The following is a 15,706-nucleotide window of genomic DNA, read 5'->3' as shown; positions in this document are numbered from 1 at the left end:
GATTTCACCCAAGTGGCATCTGAGCAGCCCCTGCCCCCTGCCCAAACAGCCACTTACAGCCAGGCAGGTGTCGAGAGGGGGAATTTCACCCATCACCGAGGGCTGGGTTCAGATCGCAGGCTGCACGCTGGCATTCCTGATTAAAAGCTCTTCCTTTTCCTGGTCCCTAAGGTAGATTTGCCACTTGGCTAAATCACAGCCCAGCTGAACGTGACAGGTGCCTCCTATTCTTGCGAGCCTAAAATAAACTCAGAGCCGGTGTTTAGGCGAGGCTAAGCTAGGAGCAGCAGCACCGGCCCTGCACACAGCACTGCCAGCCTTGCAGTCTTCCTCCTGGGACCTCAGTTTCACATGGGAACATCATAAACATGCTTTGTTTTGCTCTTCCTCAGAACGCAGATAATCCCTGCTACTTCGCTTCAAATTCCCTAAAGCAACTGGGTGAAAAAAAAACAAACAAACAAAAAAAAACTTCTAGCTTAAATTAGTGGGAAAAGCTAAAACCCAAGCTCAATGTCACCGCGCAGTTCAGACGCAACGCTCCCAGGCTAGCAGGTCATACGTAACTAAGCATTTTGAGAACACCCAGGGATTTTTTTGATAAAACTGGAAAAAAAAAAAAGGGGGGCAAGCAGGTGCCCTGCCAGTTGGTAGTAAAGCATTGGACGGGTCTGCTGCTGTCAAAGCAGGGAGAGAACTGCAATTTCAAGTCTTTTCTCCCATGCTCTGTAGTACACACAGGCTGGACGAGGATGCTCTGAACTTGGTTCTGCGTCTACTTCTTGATCTTTTGTTTTAAGGCTTCATTCAAGCACTGGCAGCACTGCAGACCCCAGGCAGGCACCCTGTGCAGAACCGGTCTGGGGCTAAGTTAGCAGCACTGAGAACAAACGGCATCCCACAAAGACTTCGTGGGCTGCTCTCCCCAGCAAGCAGCACGGGCTCTGCAGCTGCTGGAGCACTCAGCTCGCCGCCATCGTCACAGCAAGGGGATGCTTTCAGATCCCAAAGAGACGCACACACGGGCTGCAGGGCAGAGCCCTAAGATGGTCTGCAAATGCTTCTAGAAAATGACTTACCAGCCCAAACGGGACGGGGTGGTCAGCGAGATGTGAGTTTGGAAAGTAACCGAGTTTGTTCCCCCCTGCCCCACGCTTACCTTAGCTTATAGGAGCAGTGACAGCAGGAGACAGGGACCTGTCCTACAGGCGCCACGTTTAACAGACATCTTTTCAGTCCCTTGAGGGTTTCTCATCACGGCGCTCCTGACAGCGAACACTTATCAACGCCAGCTCAGAAGAGATTAAGGAAAACTCAAATTAAGCTTCCCCAAGAGAAAGTTAAGGTTCACGACAGAGTCACCATGGGCAGAAACAGACATACAACACCGCCTACGAGAGGCAGGCTGGCTGATGAGACCAGTTTACCCCACAGACTACAGCCCAGGAGGTTAAATACAGCTTGTCAAACCCCCCACCTAGGGCTCACCAGCAGTTCCCAACCATCTCCACAAATGCTAAGAAAAAGATTGCTTTTGAGTACTCACTTTGCAGCAAGAATGCCAGCTCTGGGAGTTGTGATAAGAGCATTTTCCCTACAAAACTGGCTGGCTCGCATGGTTGCGCATATGCTAATCGGAAGGACTACCCCGATCTGAAAAAAAAGAAGCTGCATGGGGCAAAACCAGAAGAAACAAAAGCAACACCGACACTCATGCCACAGTCACTGTAGGACGTAATTCAGCTCTCAATCATTTTCATCGTCATGCAAGAGCAAATAGACTTTAAAGGGTAACCAATATCAACAGACGACAGTCTGGTACTAAATCACATTACTGAGCACAGAAATAAACATAAAAATACACAGAAAAAATACCTAGCCACAGCATGATTACGAGGAAGCCAGGAACTTAGCCTGGATTTCTGCCAAAGCTCCAAGTGTCAACACTGGGAGAAAAAAAAAAAAGGCTCCTACAATTAAAGATTTTACATCTGCATTATGGTGACCACATCACTTACAAGAGTTGTGATACTCGGTTCCTGTAAATTATTCATCCTCCTCTAAGATGCCTGACAAAACAAGAAATACGAGAGCTGATCACATAATACTCTAGTGAAATACAAAGAGAGTGCTCGATGTGGAAAGTGTTAAGTTTTTATCTGACACGTGGTCTTAGATAAAAGCAGCCTCTGGAAAGAAACACTAATGCCACCCAACGAGGTGCCAACTAATGCCTCGAGCTCGAGCCGGGGACAATTCTGAGCAAGAAAGCCTCGGGCAAGTGAACAAGGCCTGCAGGGTGAACAGGGAAAGAGCCCCTCTTGCAAAGTAGTGATAGGCAGTGAGGGTGAGAAGGGGACGATGAGCGTGCCTCACCACCTAACAGCATGTTTATAAAGACAAGAAGCTACTTAGGAGCCAGGTTTGCTTTCCGTAAGAAGAGATGGGTGCAAACTGCTTGCGCATTTCTGGTAGAAATTACAAATCTCATCCAGATTTGGGACAGCTTCCTAATTGCAGAGACCAAAGCAGCCCGGTAACTCTTTTTATGGCAGACCTTCAGACACAACCGGGCTGCTGCAGCCCACGACAGCAGGGCACGGGCTTGGGCTGCCCTCACCAGCGCCCACTTAATCACAGGGAGCGCTTGTTTGGCACGAGTTTTGTTACAGGAAAGTCACCCTGCACTTAGCACTTTGCTTTGTCATTACAGGGCAGGTTCTGCCTGTGCACCAAACGAGCCATTTCTCTGCCGCGTACCAGCAAAATCCCCAGCGCTGCACACAACTAAATAGAGGAAGTTTCTAGCCTGAGAGTCAAAAGGGCAAACAAGCCAGCTCAGCCACACCGCTCAGATGTTCTGGGTAAAAAGGCAGTCACTGAGTCAATAACACTTTTATATAAAAAACTGACACTAAGATATGGAGCGTGAGACCTCAAAACACTGGCACATTAAGATAAAAGCATCAACTAATGTAGCAAGACATTTTAGGCTTTTTTTTTAAAATTATTATTTATTTTTAATCTAGGAACCCAGGTATCGGGTTCTGGCATTTCCTCCAGCGTCACTTTTGCTGCTGTATAATTCTGCACGGTGCTCTCCTTCCCTATATTTCAGGAATATACAGCATCTATGCGCAGCCTAGGAACTTGCTTCAACCTGTGAAGTTTGTTCCAGTTCAGAAAGCTTCCACAGCGAGAATAATTCGGGTCTATGTTCATCAATCACATGCCGCATTAAATACACTTCAAGGAAGGAACATTACATACTACTACACCTCATTAGGAAGAGCTTCCGAGCTCCTTGGAACACACCCGAACACTGCTCAGCCTGCCTCTTACAGGAAGCAAATGAATCACCCACATCTGCAGACTCTAAAAAACAACAAAACCCAAAGATTTCCAGGAAGGACAGAGATTCCTCCCCTTCCTCTCCCCAGCTCCTCTTTTCTTCTTTAACCTGAAGACTGCAGACAACTCGCTGAGATTGTACTTCAGCATGGGAAGCCAAAGCAGTTTCTATAACCTGGACCCCGCAGGCTTCCTGTGGCACAAAGACAGAAATTGCTCAAGTTAAGGACAAAACAATAAATATGAAGAGCTTGTTCACTTACAGCCAGTTACATAACCACGTAGTAACTCTAAATTTAGAAAATGTGGCTAGTTTGTCTCAAGACTAACGCTGTTTCAAGGAACTTGGACTCAGACGCTGAACAGAAGCATGAATACTTCTTGCAGCAGCCATGAGAATTATTCACTTGGATTGGATGCGTAACCTACCTTCCAAGGAAAAAAAACAACTTTCAGCTTCAAAAGCAGCCCGAAGAGCAAAGCCAAGGGACAATTCCAGCGCAGGGCCCTCCTGGAAATCTGATCACTTCTGAGCAGAAATATCCTGCTGTACACTCACCTCCAATTCTGAAAAGCCAGTTTCTGGGGGGAGCAGCCCTGCAGCGAGCAGGGCAGCTCCTGAAATGCCCGGCTCCTCTCAAGCAGCAGGTATGGCAGGAGGAGCTGGGGTAGGGTAACTGTGGAGTAAAGCTGGAGGAAGCAGATCACGAAGCTACTCAAGCTACAGAGCTACTCAAGCTCCAGTTGTGTTTCAGCACAGCTGTTGCCAACAATTTTACCGAGGACTATGATCTAGGACATTATTTACTGCCTACATATCTTTCTAACTCGGCCTTGCAAAATTCTCCCAGCTTACAAGATTCATACCCAAATTAACTCAGAAATGCTAGGTTACTCACCAGTTTACTCATGCGAGGGAACAAATCAAGTCTGAGTCCCTCAGTACCAAGAGATCCAGTATGCTATCTAGTTTCCAAGCCCCCTTTTTTACACAAACACAGAATAACCAATGTGTTATGGTTCGGGTGAGGGTAATTTATCTGTACAGAAGTCCCCAGCTATAACTGCACAGAGGAATGTCAAACATTTTTCCACCATCCAGACAGCTCACCATCTCCAGCCCTGCTCAGAAAGGGTCAAATAGAGAAAAGAAGGTGCATAGCACCAAGAAAACACAGCTGGTGGCCTTGCACTACTTCGGGCTATCTTGCCCACAGACACCGGACCCAAGCACAGCCGAAGAGGCACTGCCACATCAGCGTCCGAAAACGCTTTGAAGATGAAAGTCCTACTTACTTGCTAAGTATCCTTATCAGCAGAGAAGCAGTGCTGTTTCTTAAAACAAAAACGATTCATATGCAAAATTCCTTTATTCGTGAAGAAGTTACATCCTTTCAAAAGTAGGTAAAAAAAAAAATAAATGAGCTGTGATGGAACTAATTCCAGCTCTGCCGGTATTACTGTGTTTCACTTCAAGCAGAAGGCTCGATGTCCGCTGACAGATGAAACGCCACCAGTCAGTCCAGCAAGAGGGATGCATGAGGAAGTCCCAGCTTTGGGCTAGGAAGCACAGTTAAAAGCCTTAAGTTCCACATCCTTTCAGATTAAATAGCCCTTTTGCCTGTCAGCCTCCACACCTCTCCCCAGGCAGAACAGCTCTGCAGGCAGCTGGAGGGACGTGCCTCCTAAGCCGTGCTTGGTGCCTGCTGAATCCCGCACCGCTGCTGCAATTTTATGCTGCAAAATGAACGCTGCTTAATGGAGCGAGGGCACGGCTACCTAGCTTCCCTTCAACTCCAGACACTGTAACCAGAGGCTCCCAAGTGATACCGCAAGCACGAGCCCAACAGACTCTTTCCTTGTTTCAAATTAACTCCCACCCCTAAAAAAAAAGAAAAAACAACAAAAAAACACAAAAGTGAGTCCCCGAAAGACAGTGCTCTAGACACCACTTCCACAGCCCTCCAGCTGCTCTCTTGGTGAGATTTAGACCAGCGGGTGAGCAGAGACATGGTGCACCAAAATCTTAAAGATCTCCCCCAAAACCTGAACCAAAGTGCACCACAACCCCTCCACGTCACGAGGCTTCTCTGGAGCAACTCAAACCTGACCAGAGACAGACGAACAAGGCACATAGTCATCATAGAGGTACCCAAATCTGCACACATCATTACCAAACTCATTTCTGCTCCCTTACACCATGCTCTGGAGGTTTTGGCCCAGAAAGGTTTCAGTTTCCACTCGGGCCTCTTCCCGAGGCTTCCTGCTGGAACAGGGCACCCAGCAGCTACCAGCCCGTAATTCTGCTTGCCCCGCACCCAGGCAGATGCACGAGGGAGGCAGGAACGACCCTAAAACATCCAGGGTAGATCAAGAAATAGGAGTCGCATGAACCCAGGTTACGATGAGGCAGCCGGGGCCTGTGGGGTGCCCCTCAGGCCCCCCTGAGAGCACCACAGGTGATCTGCAAGCACCCCCAAACGCCAAGCCCCCGTTTTTTGTAGTGTTTGATGTTTCACCCCCTACCTTTCCACCTCTCACACGGTCTACCTGTCCCTTCCCAAAAAGCACGTAACATCCAGAAATCAAAAAGCCTACCGAAACCCGAGGGTAAAGCTGCCACCCAGTCAGCCCAAGGACTTTGCTGGTAGGAGAAACTGGCTTTTGCTGAAGTACAGTAACTCTACATAAATTTTGGTTTCAGACACAAACACACGCACATTTAGCAGCCTAACAGCAAATGTAAAAAAGCCCAAAGGTTACCATGAAGTGTCCCAGAACAAAAAACAATCTGTAGGAAGACAACATTCTCCTACTTTACCACAGGCCTGAAGGCCCCAGGAGGGGACACAGCAGCGGTACAAGGCAGTGCTGAACTGAGCTATGTGTCAAGTGCTCCAGAGCACAACATAAAAGGAAAGAAACCCAAATCACCTCTCTGTTCTCGGCCTTACTGACATCAAAAGCAAGTGCAAAAATTTCAGGCCGAAGGATCTGTTTCTAGGCTTGCACTGACCCATTTGGGCAAAACCCCAGCACAGGGTGGGAGGTAGGAGGGGAGTGGAAACAACAAGGCAGGTTCTTCCTGAGGAGCATTTAGGAAGGTGTCATCACCTTCAGAACCTTTGAAATCCCACAAGTAATTAAGGCTCTGAGCCTCACAAATGCTGGTGATTTCCCCGCACCAACACGGCTGCTGAACATGAAAAATTGTGGCTTGCTCTGAAGAGAGAAGAACTGAGGACAGCTGGCAGAAGCAAGGCCTTGCCCCAAAAAGCACCTGTCAAAGCTTCTGCCATTTAACTTCTGAGAAGAATCTTTGCCAAAAAAAGTAACTTTACATAATTGTTTAAAGCCTAAAACAGAAGGCCGTTTTGGAGCTGCACAGCACAAGTGAAGGAGAAACTTCATGAGAAAGTCGCAGCAAAATGCCTCACTTACGCAAGAATTTCAAAGCCTGTCGTGGGCTTTGATTGATTCCTTCCAAAGCTTTTAGTGCACATTAGTTTGTTTACTAGTCCTAAGAACATTACTAATTTAGCTGCCTTTTTTTCCCCCCCCTTTCCTTTTAGCTACACCAGCACATCGCAAGCGAGTGCACCTTGGAAGAGGGAGCGAGCCACAAAACTGCTTGCTCAGTGAGGTTTTGTCCATTTTAAAAATAACACTCCTGACTGGGTTTGGAACAAGTATAATTAATTGCTTAGCCCAGGTAGCCACTCATACTCCCAAATTGTCAATTCACCTCACACACTGTATACAAAATATCTCTTCGTACAGTAACAGGGTATAACATCTAGTACTCAGGAGGTTTCCACACCACGCGATGTACAGGAGGCCATTTCTGTAGTAAAATATTTATGATGATCCCCAAATCCATATTGCAAGCGTCCAACAAATCAAAGTAAAGCAAGAATCAACTCAAGGGTACGTAACCTTGCAATGAGTGCTCGCGGGGCGGAAATGATACCCACTGAAGTGACTGTTTTACACAGAACTACACAAATTCCAGTAAGCTTTTTCTCTCCTCCTTGCCTCTAACGGCCGTGCAGATCAGGTGGTTTCAAAGCACCCCCCTGGGAGACTAACCGAAATGTCAGATGCAAGAAGAAGGTTAGACAGAGCTTCCTCGTGCAATAAAAAATATCATTATTAGCTTATGGGTGTTGAATTTGCACAGTTCTGCACTGTGACCAACATTTATTCCTGGCTCCTGAGAAGCAGCCGTACCCAGGCCATCCCTTTTCACCTGCTGGAATTTAAATACTCTGCATCGCAGCACTTTAGACAGGGAAGGCACTGGCCAGGTCTGAAGATGGAATATTTTTAAGGCTGTGTTTTCATCCCTCGGTCTCGAGCAGGTAGCACACAGTCACTGGTGAGGATTGATGCCTGAAGAGCCCATGCTAGCTAGTGGCTTCAAGGGATGGACAGGAGAAAATACAGACCTCCAGTAAACAGAAATATTTCCCTCTGCTGTTGTATAAACACACTGAAATCACAACTTGCAAGTTTAGGTCATAATGACTATATGACAGGATTCAGACAGCAAATAAAATATTCATGAAAATATTGAAATTACGCAGGAATAATGTCTTCAGAAAGCTCTCCTGCGAGCTTACATTCATGACTCAATATTTGAGGTCAAGAAGTTATGGCAGCGAAGGGTGGGAAGGAACGGGAGGGCTGTGTGGGATGAAGCAGAGCTGAATTCACAGAAACTCGTGGAGATAACATCAGCCAACTTCCAGCTAGCAAGCTGATCAGCCACTGGGCTGTGCCTGAGGAGCCCTGATAGCACGAATCCGTTCCCAAAGCAAAGCCGAATGGTGTAAGAAAGCCATCCGAACCAAGGGGGATACTGGACCTTATAAAACAAGAGGCTAAAAACTTCCCGAGGAGTTTCCCCTCGTCCTGGGTCCCTACATGCTGCCTCCCTGTAAACCCACAAGCACTACAAGCAATACAGCATCACGCCAAGACGCCAGCGCAAGCATTCATTCCCCGAGGCAGACGGAGGAGCACAAGGCAGGAATTCAGCAGGCCGGCCGGCTGAAGGCCTCTAGATAAGGTGCTGAAACACAACACCTGCACTTTCCACTTCCCCCGTCCGCAGAAGAAGGCTATCAGCCTTGCACAAGCACCGCGGCGATTAAAGGCGGTGGAAAACTCCAAGGCTTCCAGGTGAGAGGCAGGAGGAGGAAGGGCAGCAGCGTTTCAAAGCACCTTGCGAGCCCCACTAGTACCTAACAAAATCGAGAATTTTTGTGAACTTCCCAAAGGCAGCTCAAGCATGCAGCAGGGATACCAACCTACAGCCGAGAAACCCTGAAATTAAAATTCAGCTGTGTCTAATTCCCTGCCAATTTGTTAGAACAAGCACCAAGCGCTTGCACCTGTGAGCAATACCTTCAGGATTTCTGCACCAAGCCTTCCAACGGCAGCGTGAGGACAAGCAGGGTGGTTCCAGCAGGTCGGAGGAACCGCTGGTTGCATGACAGCACCGGGGTCCAACAAGACACGGTTGGCAAACCTGTCTGCAAAGGGAAGCTTCCTCCTTCCAGGGCTGTGTTTGACATTATTTGGCAGCAATTCCTTCCCGGTGTTCTCAATTGGGAACGTGCTCATGGAAGGCAGGAAAGGAGTGCAGACACCAAGGATAAAAAACCCTGGCTCTTCTTTTATTCGCATGAATGTCACGATACTGGTGATGACCATCAAGCCAGGAATGAGCTCAAATAAACTACTAATTTGGCTGGAAGAGCTGGTGGGCCTTCGTACCAAATGCTAGCTCTATTTCAAGAGAAAGTTTCTATTACTTATTAACATCGGTAATTGTGTGCTTGTGGTCAAGTGGCAGCCTGCCTACCACTTCCAACGGGAAAGAACAAAAGTAAGCATTGAACTTCTAGAAGCAACAGTAAAAATCATTAGTTTACATATTCCCTGGCTGGAAAAAAAATAAAAAACACACCTAACCCCCAACTTTAAAGAAAACACGGGGAAGCTCTCCGATTGTAACCCAGCTTGGGTACAGAACGCTGCTGCTGACCTTTGCACTAGGAGCAGAAGGTGCTGTTTGGCTCTCCTCGAAACCTGCAGCGACTTTATTTCTCCCCTTTGGCAGCTACAACACGTGCTCTGACCGACACACGTGGCAAGGTTTGTGGATCTCCAAGTGCTCGAGAGCTGACAGAGGCACCCAGCCCTCGGCACACACCAACCGGGCACACCAGAGCACACGATGGGCCAGCAGGGGCCTTGGATGCAGGATTTACCTTTATCCTCTGCCCACCGCAGGGAACTAAATGGGACCTTGCAAGAACTGCAACGAGCACCCTCCCAAATCCATCACGGAGCTGCTTCGGGACTGGTTACCACTTCTAAAGACGTCAAATAACTCACAGGCAGAGATGCTAGAGAGTCAGAGCCCCGGCCAAGAGACGTAGCTGCAGGTGAGGGCTGGCACCAGCGCCCAGAAGCCAGCAAGCCTCAGCCCCACGGCACCCACGCGGTGCCCGAGGTTTGTTCCAAGGGGTTCCCAACGGCACCAGATTTGGGTTCAGTAAGCCCAAACTGCAGCGCAGGCTGCACAAAATGCCTCTCAGTCTTGGTGGGCAGCTTTTCAAATGGGAAAATCGATGCGGTAAGTGCACCTGAGTGCCTCAAGCTCTCAGGAAACTTCTCCCCGGGGCCCAGTGCCTGCGTGGTGAAGATGCCGACACCGGAGAAGGACCAGGAAAAGGGAAGAAAAAGGAAAACCCTTTATTTATGTAACTGTCTTCGACTTCTGCTCATCCCCAGCCTGTTTTTTTCTAACGTTGGGCACTCAGTACCCTGTGCAAAGTCAGAATTAACAGATCTGAATATAGGAATCCAGGAACAATTCCTAAATCTGGGTTTATTCACCTAAACCAAGGCGGCCTTACTTAGATGCTGAAAAACATGCTCAACTTCGGACTGATTTTTGCTGCAACAGCATACAAAGACTTATTTAAGGCTGCAGTGATTGAATCGTGGTTTCTGTAGAGAAAGAGGTGTTTTTTTCCTTAAAGGTAGAAACATACGGTGTGCAAACATCCTCCCTTAATGCCCATTTTCATTTTTCTTATCTCCAACTGGTCACGTGCCCAATGACACTATCCCCTAAATATAGCTCATCCTGCCAGCACTCGCAATCCCACCGCTCTCTGCAGGACCACAACACACCTTCCTTCCCCGCTTCCTCCCTCCGCATCACCTCGACACCTCACCGTGATGATTTCGGGGTGGCAAACCCGCCGGCACACCAGGACCCTCGGGCTCCCGGTGCCCCCCGGTGTGGCAGCCCCCCGGGCGAGGGCAGCGCCGGCCTTCTGCTGTGCTCAGCGCAACGCCCATGGCTCGCCGGCCCCTTTGTGCTGTATCGCAGTGCCCCCTCTCTCTCTTTTGTCTCCGTGCCGCCAGGCAGCCTGCTGGAAGCCCCCCGGCCAGCCTCACCCCGGGCACTGCGCCCATCCCGGCCTCCCTCGCGCCCCGCGGAGGCGAGCGGGAGGTCGTGGGACGGCGGTGGGCTCGCCAACGGTGCCCAAGGCTCGCATGGACGAGGGCACGTCCCGTACCATGAGCTGCCCACCGTCGGCTTGCCGGGCCACCCGTTTCGCTGCTGGCTGCCCTAATAGAGGCCGTGGCGCCGCCGTCCTCCGGTGCCACCGTCCTCAACGCGGAGGCCACGTCGCCAGCAGAGCTCGGTGCCACCGAGAATCGCCCCGGTGGGCAGGCTCGGGAAGCCCCGAGACGAGGCCTCCAGTGGGGAAAGCTGAATCCCAAAGGGTTTGAGGCCCTCGGGTGGCGGAGGACGAGCCGCCCTCAGCCTCCGGGAGGCCGCGGGCCAACCTTGGCCGCTTGGAGAGCGGCGGGCGGCCTCCGCCGACCCCTCGGGGTGGTGACGGTGACGATGATGGTGGCGGGGGGATAACCGCGGCAAACCCGCAGCCACCCGCTCCTCCGAGGGAAGGACGGAGGCTCCGGGGCGAGGCCGGGCGGCGGCCTCGCGAGGCCCGGGCCTCCGTGGCGGAGGCTTTGGGGGGTGGTGGGGGGCACGAGGCCGGTCGGTGCGGCCCCGCCGCCGGTTACCTTGGTCTCCTTGACGTGCTGCTTGATGCCCTCCGGGTACCACTGCACCCGCACGTAGCCCCGCCGCAGCGGGGAGGCCCGGCCTTCCTCCGTGCCTCCCGCCCCGGGGCCGCCCGATTCGGAGCCACCGGAGCTGGCGGCTCCTCCGCCGCCGCCTCCACCTCCTCCTCCGCCGCCGCCCCGGCCTCCTCCGCCGCCTCCTCCTCCTCCTCCTCCTCCCCCCGCCGCCTCCTCTTCCTCCGAGTCCGAATCCTCGCCGTGGATCAGGCGCACCAGGCCGAAGCGCACCGAGCCCCGGTACCGGCCCGACACCAGGTCGTGCGAGAAGAGGAGGCGCTGCGAACCGCCCGGCGGGGGCGCCGCGGGGGGGACCGACGGGACCGGGACCCCCGGGGACGCGGCGGGGACCGGCGGCGGCGGGATCGGGCCCCCCGGTGCGGGCGGTGCGGGCAGCTCCGCCATGGCGCCGGGCAGAGCGGGAGAAGCGCGCGGCCGGCGGCGGAGGCTGGGGGAGGGGAGGGGCGGGCCGGGGCGGGGCGCGCGCGCGGGTAACGGCGGGGGGCGGGGCTTAGCGCGGCCGCACGCCCCGCCCCCTTCCCGCCGCCGCCGCCGCCGCCGCCGCGGCTTGGACGCGCCCCCCGCTCTCCGCCCCGCCGGGTGGTTACGTCACGGCGCGGCCTCTGGGCACGCCCATTGGTGGCGTCGTGCCACGCCCCCCCTGGCGTGGCCACGCCCATCGCGGGGAGGGAGGGGGGGGGAGGAGGAGGAGGAGGAGGGGGGAAGGAGGGAGGCCTGGGGGACGTGGGCTCCGTGGGGAACGGCCTCGGGTTGTGACGGGGAGGGACCGAGGAGCCATTTCTGCTCGGAAAGAGCGGTCAGGCGTCGGGACGGGTTGCCCAGGGAGGTGGTGGAGGCACCGTCCCTGGGGGTGTTCAGGGAAAGGTTGGACGTGGGGCCTGGGGACGTGGTTCAGCGGGTGACGGTGGTGGTAGGGGGACGGCAGGACCAGGTGATCTTGGAGGGTTCTTCCAACCCTGGTGGTTCCGGGATTCGGTGAGAGGAGGAGGCCTGGCCAAGGCTGGAAGAGAGCCCAGGCCTCAGCAGAGGAGAGGTGGAGGCTGAGGTGGCCTCCGTTCCTGGGGCAGTCGGAGGGCCACTGCAATGCAAAGGTCTCTGAGCTGTACGGTGAAGCGACACCACCCCCCAGCAGGCACGTCCCAGGCCGCAGCTTCTCCTCAGGCCTCCCAGGTGAGGCCCAAGTCTGCAGGAGAGGCCGGCATCCACCCACCCGCACGGGGCGAGCACGCCGTGCCCACGTCAGCCAGGAGCAGCACAGCACTTGGGGAGCAAGTGAACCCCAGGCCATGCCCCAGCACCCTGCATTTGTGCAGCCCCCGAGAGAGATCAGGGAAAGAAACCAAAAATCCTGCCACAGGGATTTAGGGGAAACTGCCCAGAACATGCAGAGGTTGCACAGGATAAGGGCCTGTCCCACAGAGACCGCTCTACGCGATACCCGTGGGGCTGAGTGCTGCTCTCTGGGCAGTGAGGTGCTCTCCGGTTCACAGCAAGGCACAGTATTCCTCTTTATGGCTCCTAAAAGTCCTCATTAGGGTGTGCAAATGATCCGCAGACTCGGCTTCATTGACTCGAATGTTTTTTCCCTCCTCTATCCACAGGGGGTTTTGAAATAAATGGTTCTTGAGAGGGTCTCACTACTGAGTGTCGTGGTGATGTGGCTCCCCGCTGGAGCATTTCTCAGCACCGACCCCAGGGACAGGGAGCAGAACAGAGCTAAAAGGGAACACCAGGTGAGGAAACAGCAGCACACCCCTGGGGAAAGACAGGTTAAATAGCTCTCAGTGCAACACGGGTGTACAGCTGGTTACACAGACGTGCTTCTGGGACCACAGATCTCCATCCACATCCAAGACAGGGCAGCGACCTCTGCAAAGTGAAGGAATAGGGGGGTACAAAGTCCGGACTCAAGATTTCACCCTCTGCATGGCCCCAAGACAGCTGTGCTGCTGGGGGGAGCACGGCACAGCTCCCAGCCCCCTTCTCTCTGTGCCTGGCCCTCTGGGAACAGGATCAGGCCTTTGGGAGGGGAGAAGGTGCCCTCTGACTCCGCTTGAGCCAGCGCTGTGTTCTCCTTACGGCTCTGTGGAAGGTTTCAAAGCCCAGCTCTGTCCAGCCGCGGTGGTGACGCTTCTCATCATCTCCTTAAAGCACATCACAACAGCTGCTAGTAAAATATGGATACGGGTAATGGGCACAAACTTGTATGTGGATGGAAACTGTCCCTCTTCAGAGCAATTACGTGCTGAAGAAGAGCAGTGGGGTTTCAGGGAGCCACAAATAGCCACGCAAACAATCACATTACACAACCAGCCAGGCTCGCAGCGGGGGGATTTTAATGGGGACGAGTCAGGGCTGGTTGCTTGTTAGCAGGAGTTGAGCCGGGTGTGCTTCTGCACTCTGATCTCAGCTGGGGCTCTGATGAGCTTTCCTGGGGAAGTGGCGCAGAAGGACTCATCTCTTTCATGGAATCACAGAATATCCTGAAGAGGAAGGGACCCACAAGGATCATCAAGTCCCCCTCCTGGCTCCACACAGGACCACCCAAAAACCAAACCATGTGTCAAGAGTGTTGTCAAAATGCTCCTTAACCTCTGGCAGGCTCAGTGCTGTGACCACTGCTCTGGGCAGCCTGTCCCAGTGCCCGACCACCTCTGGGTGCAGAACCTTTCCCTAACACCCAGCCTGACCCTCCCCTGTCCCAGCTCCGTGCCGTTCCCTCGGGTCCTGTCGCTGTCCCCAGAGAGCAGAGCTCAGCGCCTGCCCCTCAGCTCCCTGTGAGGGAGCTGCAGGCCGCCATGAGGCCTCCCCTCAGCCTCTTCTCCAGGCTGAACAAACCAAGGGCCCTCAGCCTTTCCTCACACATCTTCCCCTCAGCCCCTTCCCCATCTTTGTTGCGTGGAAGCTCCCTTTGCCATCTTTGTTGCCCTCCTTTGGGTGCTCCCTAATAGTTTATGTCCTTCTGACGCTGCGGTGCCCCAAACCTCACACAGTGCTTGAGGTGAGGTCCCCAGCCAGCCGGACCACGTTGTTAAAAAAAAAAAAAAAAAAAAAAAAAAGAAAAAAAACGACCAGAAGAACACACAAAACCAAGAAACATTTTGGGGGGGGTTCAGGAAAGATTGGACGTGGTGCTTAGGGATGTGGTTCAGTGGGTGACATCGGTGGTAGGGGGATGGTTGGACCAGATGATCTTGGACGGCTTTTCCAACCCTAACGATTCTAGGATTCTAGGATTTTACAGCCGTGATCTTTGAGGTGAACCAGACCGTTTCAGCCGGTGGCCTGACCCTCGGGGCCCCGGGCCCACCCCCGGCCTGCCCCGGGCCCGGCTGAGGCGAGCGGGGCTCTGCTGCCACCGCGCGGCCGCTGCCGGGGCCCGGCCCCGGGGCTCCCTCCGGGAGGGGCTTCGCCCTGGGCCCGCTGGGGGTCTGCGGTGGAAATCCCGGCCTGCAGGGCACCACAGCGGGCTCTCGGCAGGCGTCACCGCCTTTCGGCGGATTTTGTTTTCCTTTTCTGCGCCCCCGAGGCAGCTCGGAGAGGTGCTGCGGGGCTGAGCTGGGGGAACGCCAAATGGCTCCCGGTGCTCCCACAGGGACTGGCTTGGGGCGTACGGCCGCTGTGCAGGCTCAGCCGTGTCAGCGGACAGACGTAGAAAAAGAAAGCAGGAAGAAATTCTGTACTAGGAGGGCGGTGAGGCGCTGAACAGGCTGCCCAGAGGAGCTGGGGGTGCCCCGTCCCTGGAGGTGCCACGGTGAGCCCAGCAATCTTATTGAAGCTGGGTGGGCAGGGGAAAGCCGCGCCCTTGTGAGAGGAGCCCTTAGGGGTGAGCAGGGAAGTGCCCTGTGTCCCCATGTTGCTTATGGTTACCCTGCCTTCCCCTCCTTGCTCGTGCTGCCCTGCTCAGGCACCTCTGGCCCTCCCCACCCCAGCTGCAAATGGCCTCCGAGTGGCTTCACCTCGCTTATGTACATCTTTATGCACGCACAATCCTCCACTCGTCCTCTCATCCTCTTTGCTGAGACCAAGACCTTGCAAGTCCCGTGACGGGGCTGGTCCAGGCCCAGCCTTGCTGTGGGATGCAGGGTTTGGCTTCCCCGTAGTGGCAGCCGGAGCCCATCCATCTCCATGGGGTCACCCCGGCTCCCACTAGCAGCGTGCT

The 15,706-nt window shown here is 53.6% G+C and overlaps 1 protein-coding gene across 1 annotated transcript in view; it reads right to left on the bottom strand.

The window, feature by feature from the left end:
- UBE2O (ubiquitin conjugating enzyme E2 O) overlaps positions 1-11,928 on the bottom strand; it is a 62,749-nt gene extending 50,821 nt beyond the window's left edge. Inside the window, exon 1 of the mRNA XM_035570561.2 lies at positions 11,467-11,928. Within this exon, the coding sequence (XP_035426454.1) occupies positions 11,467-11,928 (462 nt within the window). The remainder of the gene's footprint in view (positions 1-11,466) is intronic.
- Positions 11,929-15,706: the final 3,778 nt, after the last annotated feature.

Source organism: Cygnus atratus, chromosome 18, assembly GCF_013377495.2.
Source record: "Cygnus atratus isolate AKBS03 ecotype Queensland, Australia chromosome 18, CAtr_DNAZoo_HiC_assembly, whole genome shotgun sequence".
Taxonomy (NCBI): domain Eukaryota; kingdom Metazoa; phylum Chordata; class Aves; order Anseriformes; family Anatidae; genus Cygnus; species Cygnus atratus.
The sequence above is the reverse complement of the archived record's forward strand: the minus strand, read 5'-3'. Positions and strand labels throughout refer to the sequence as shown.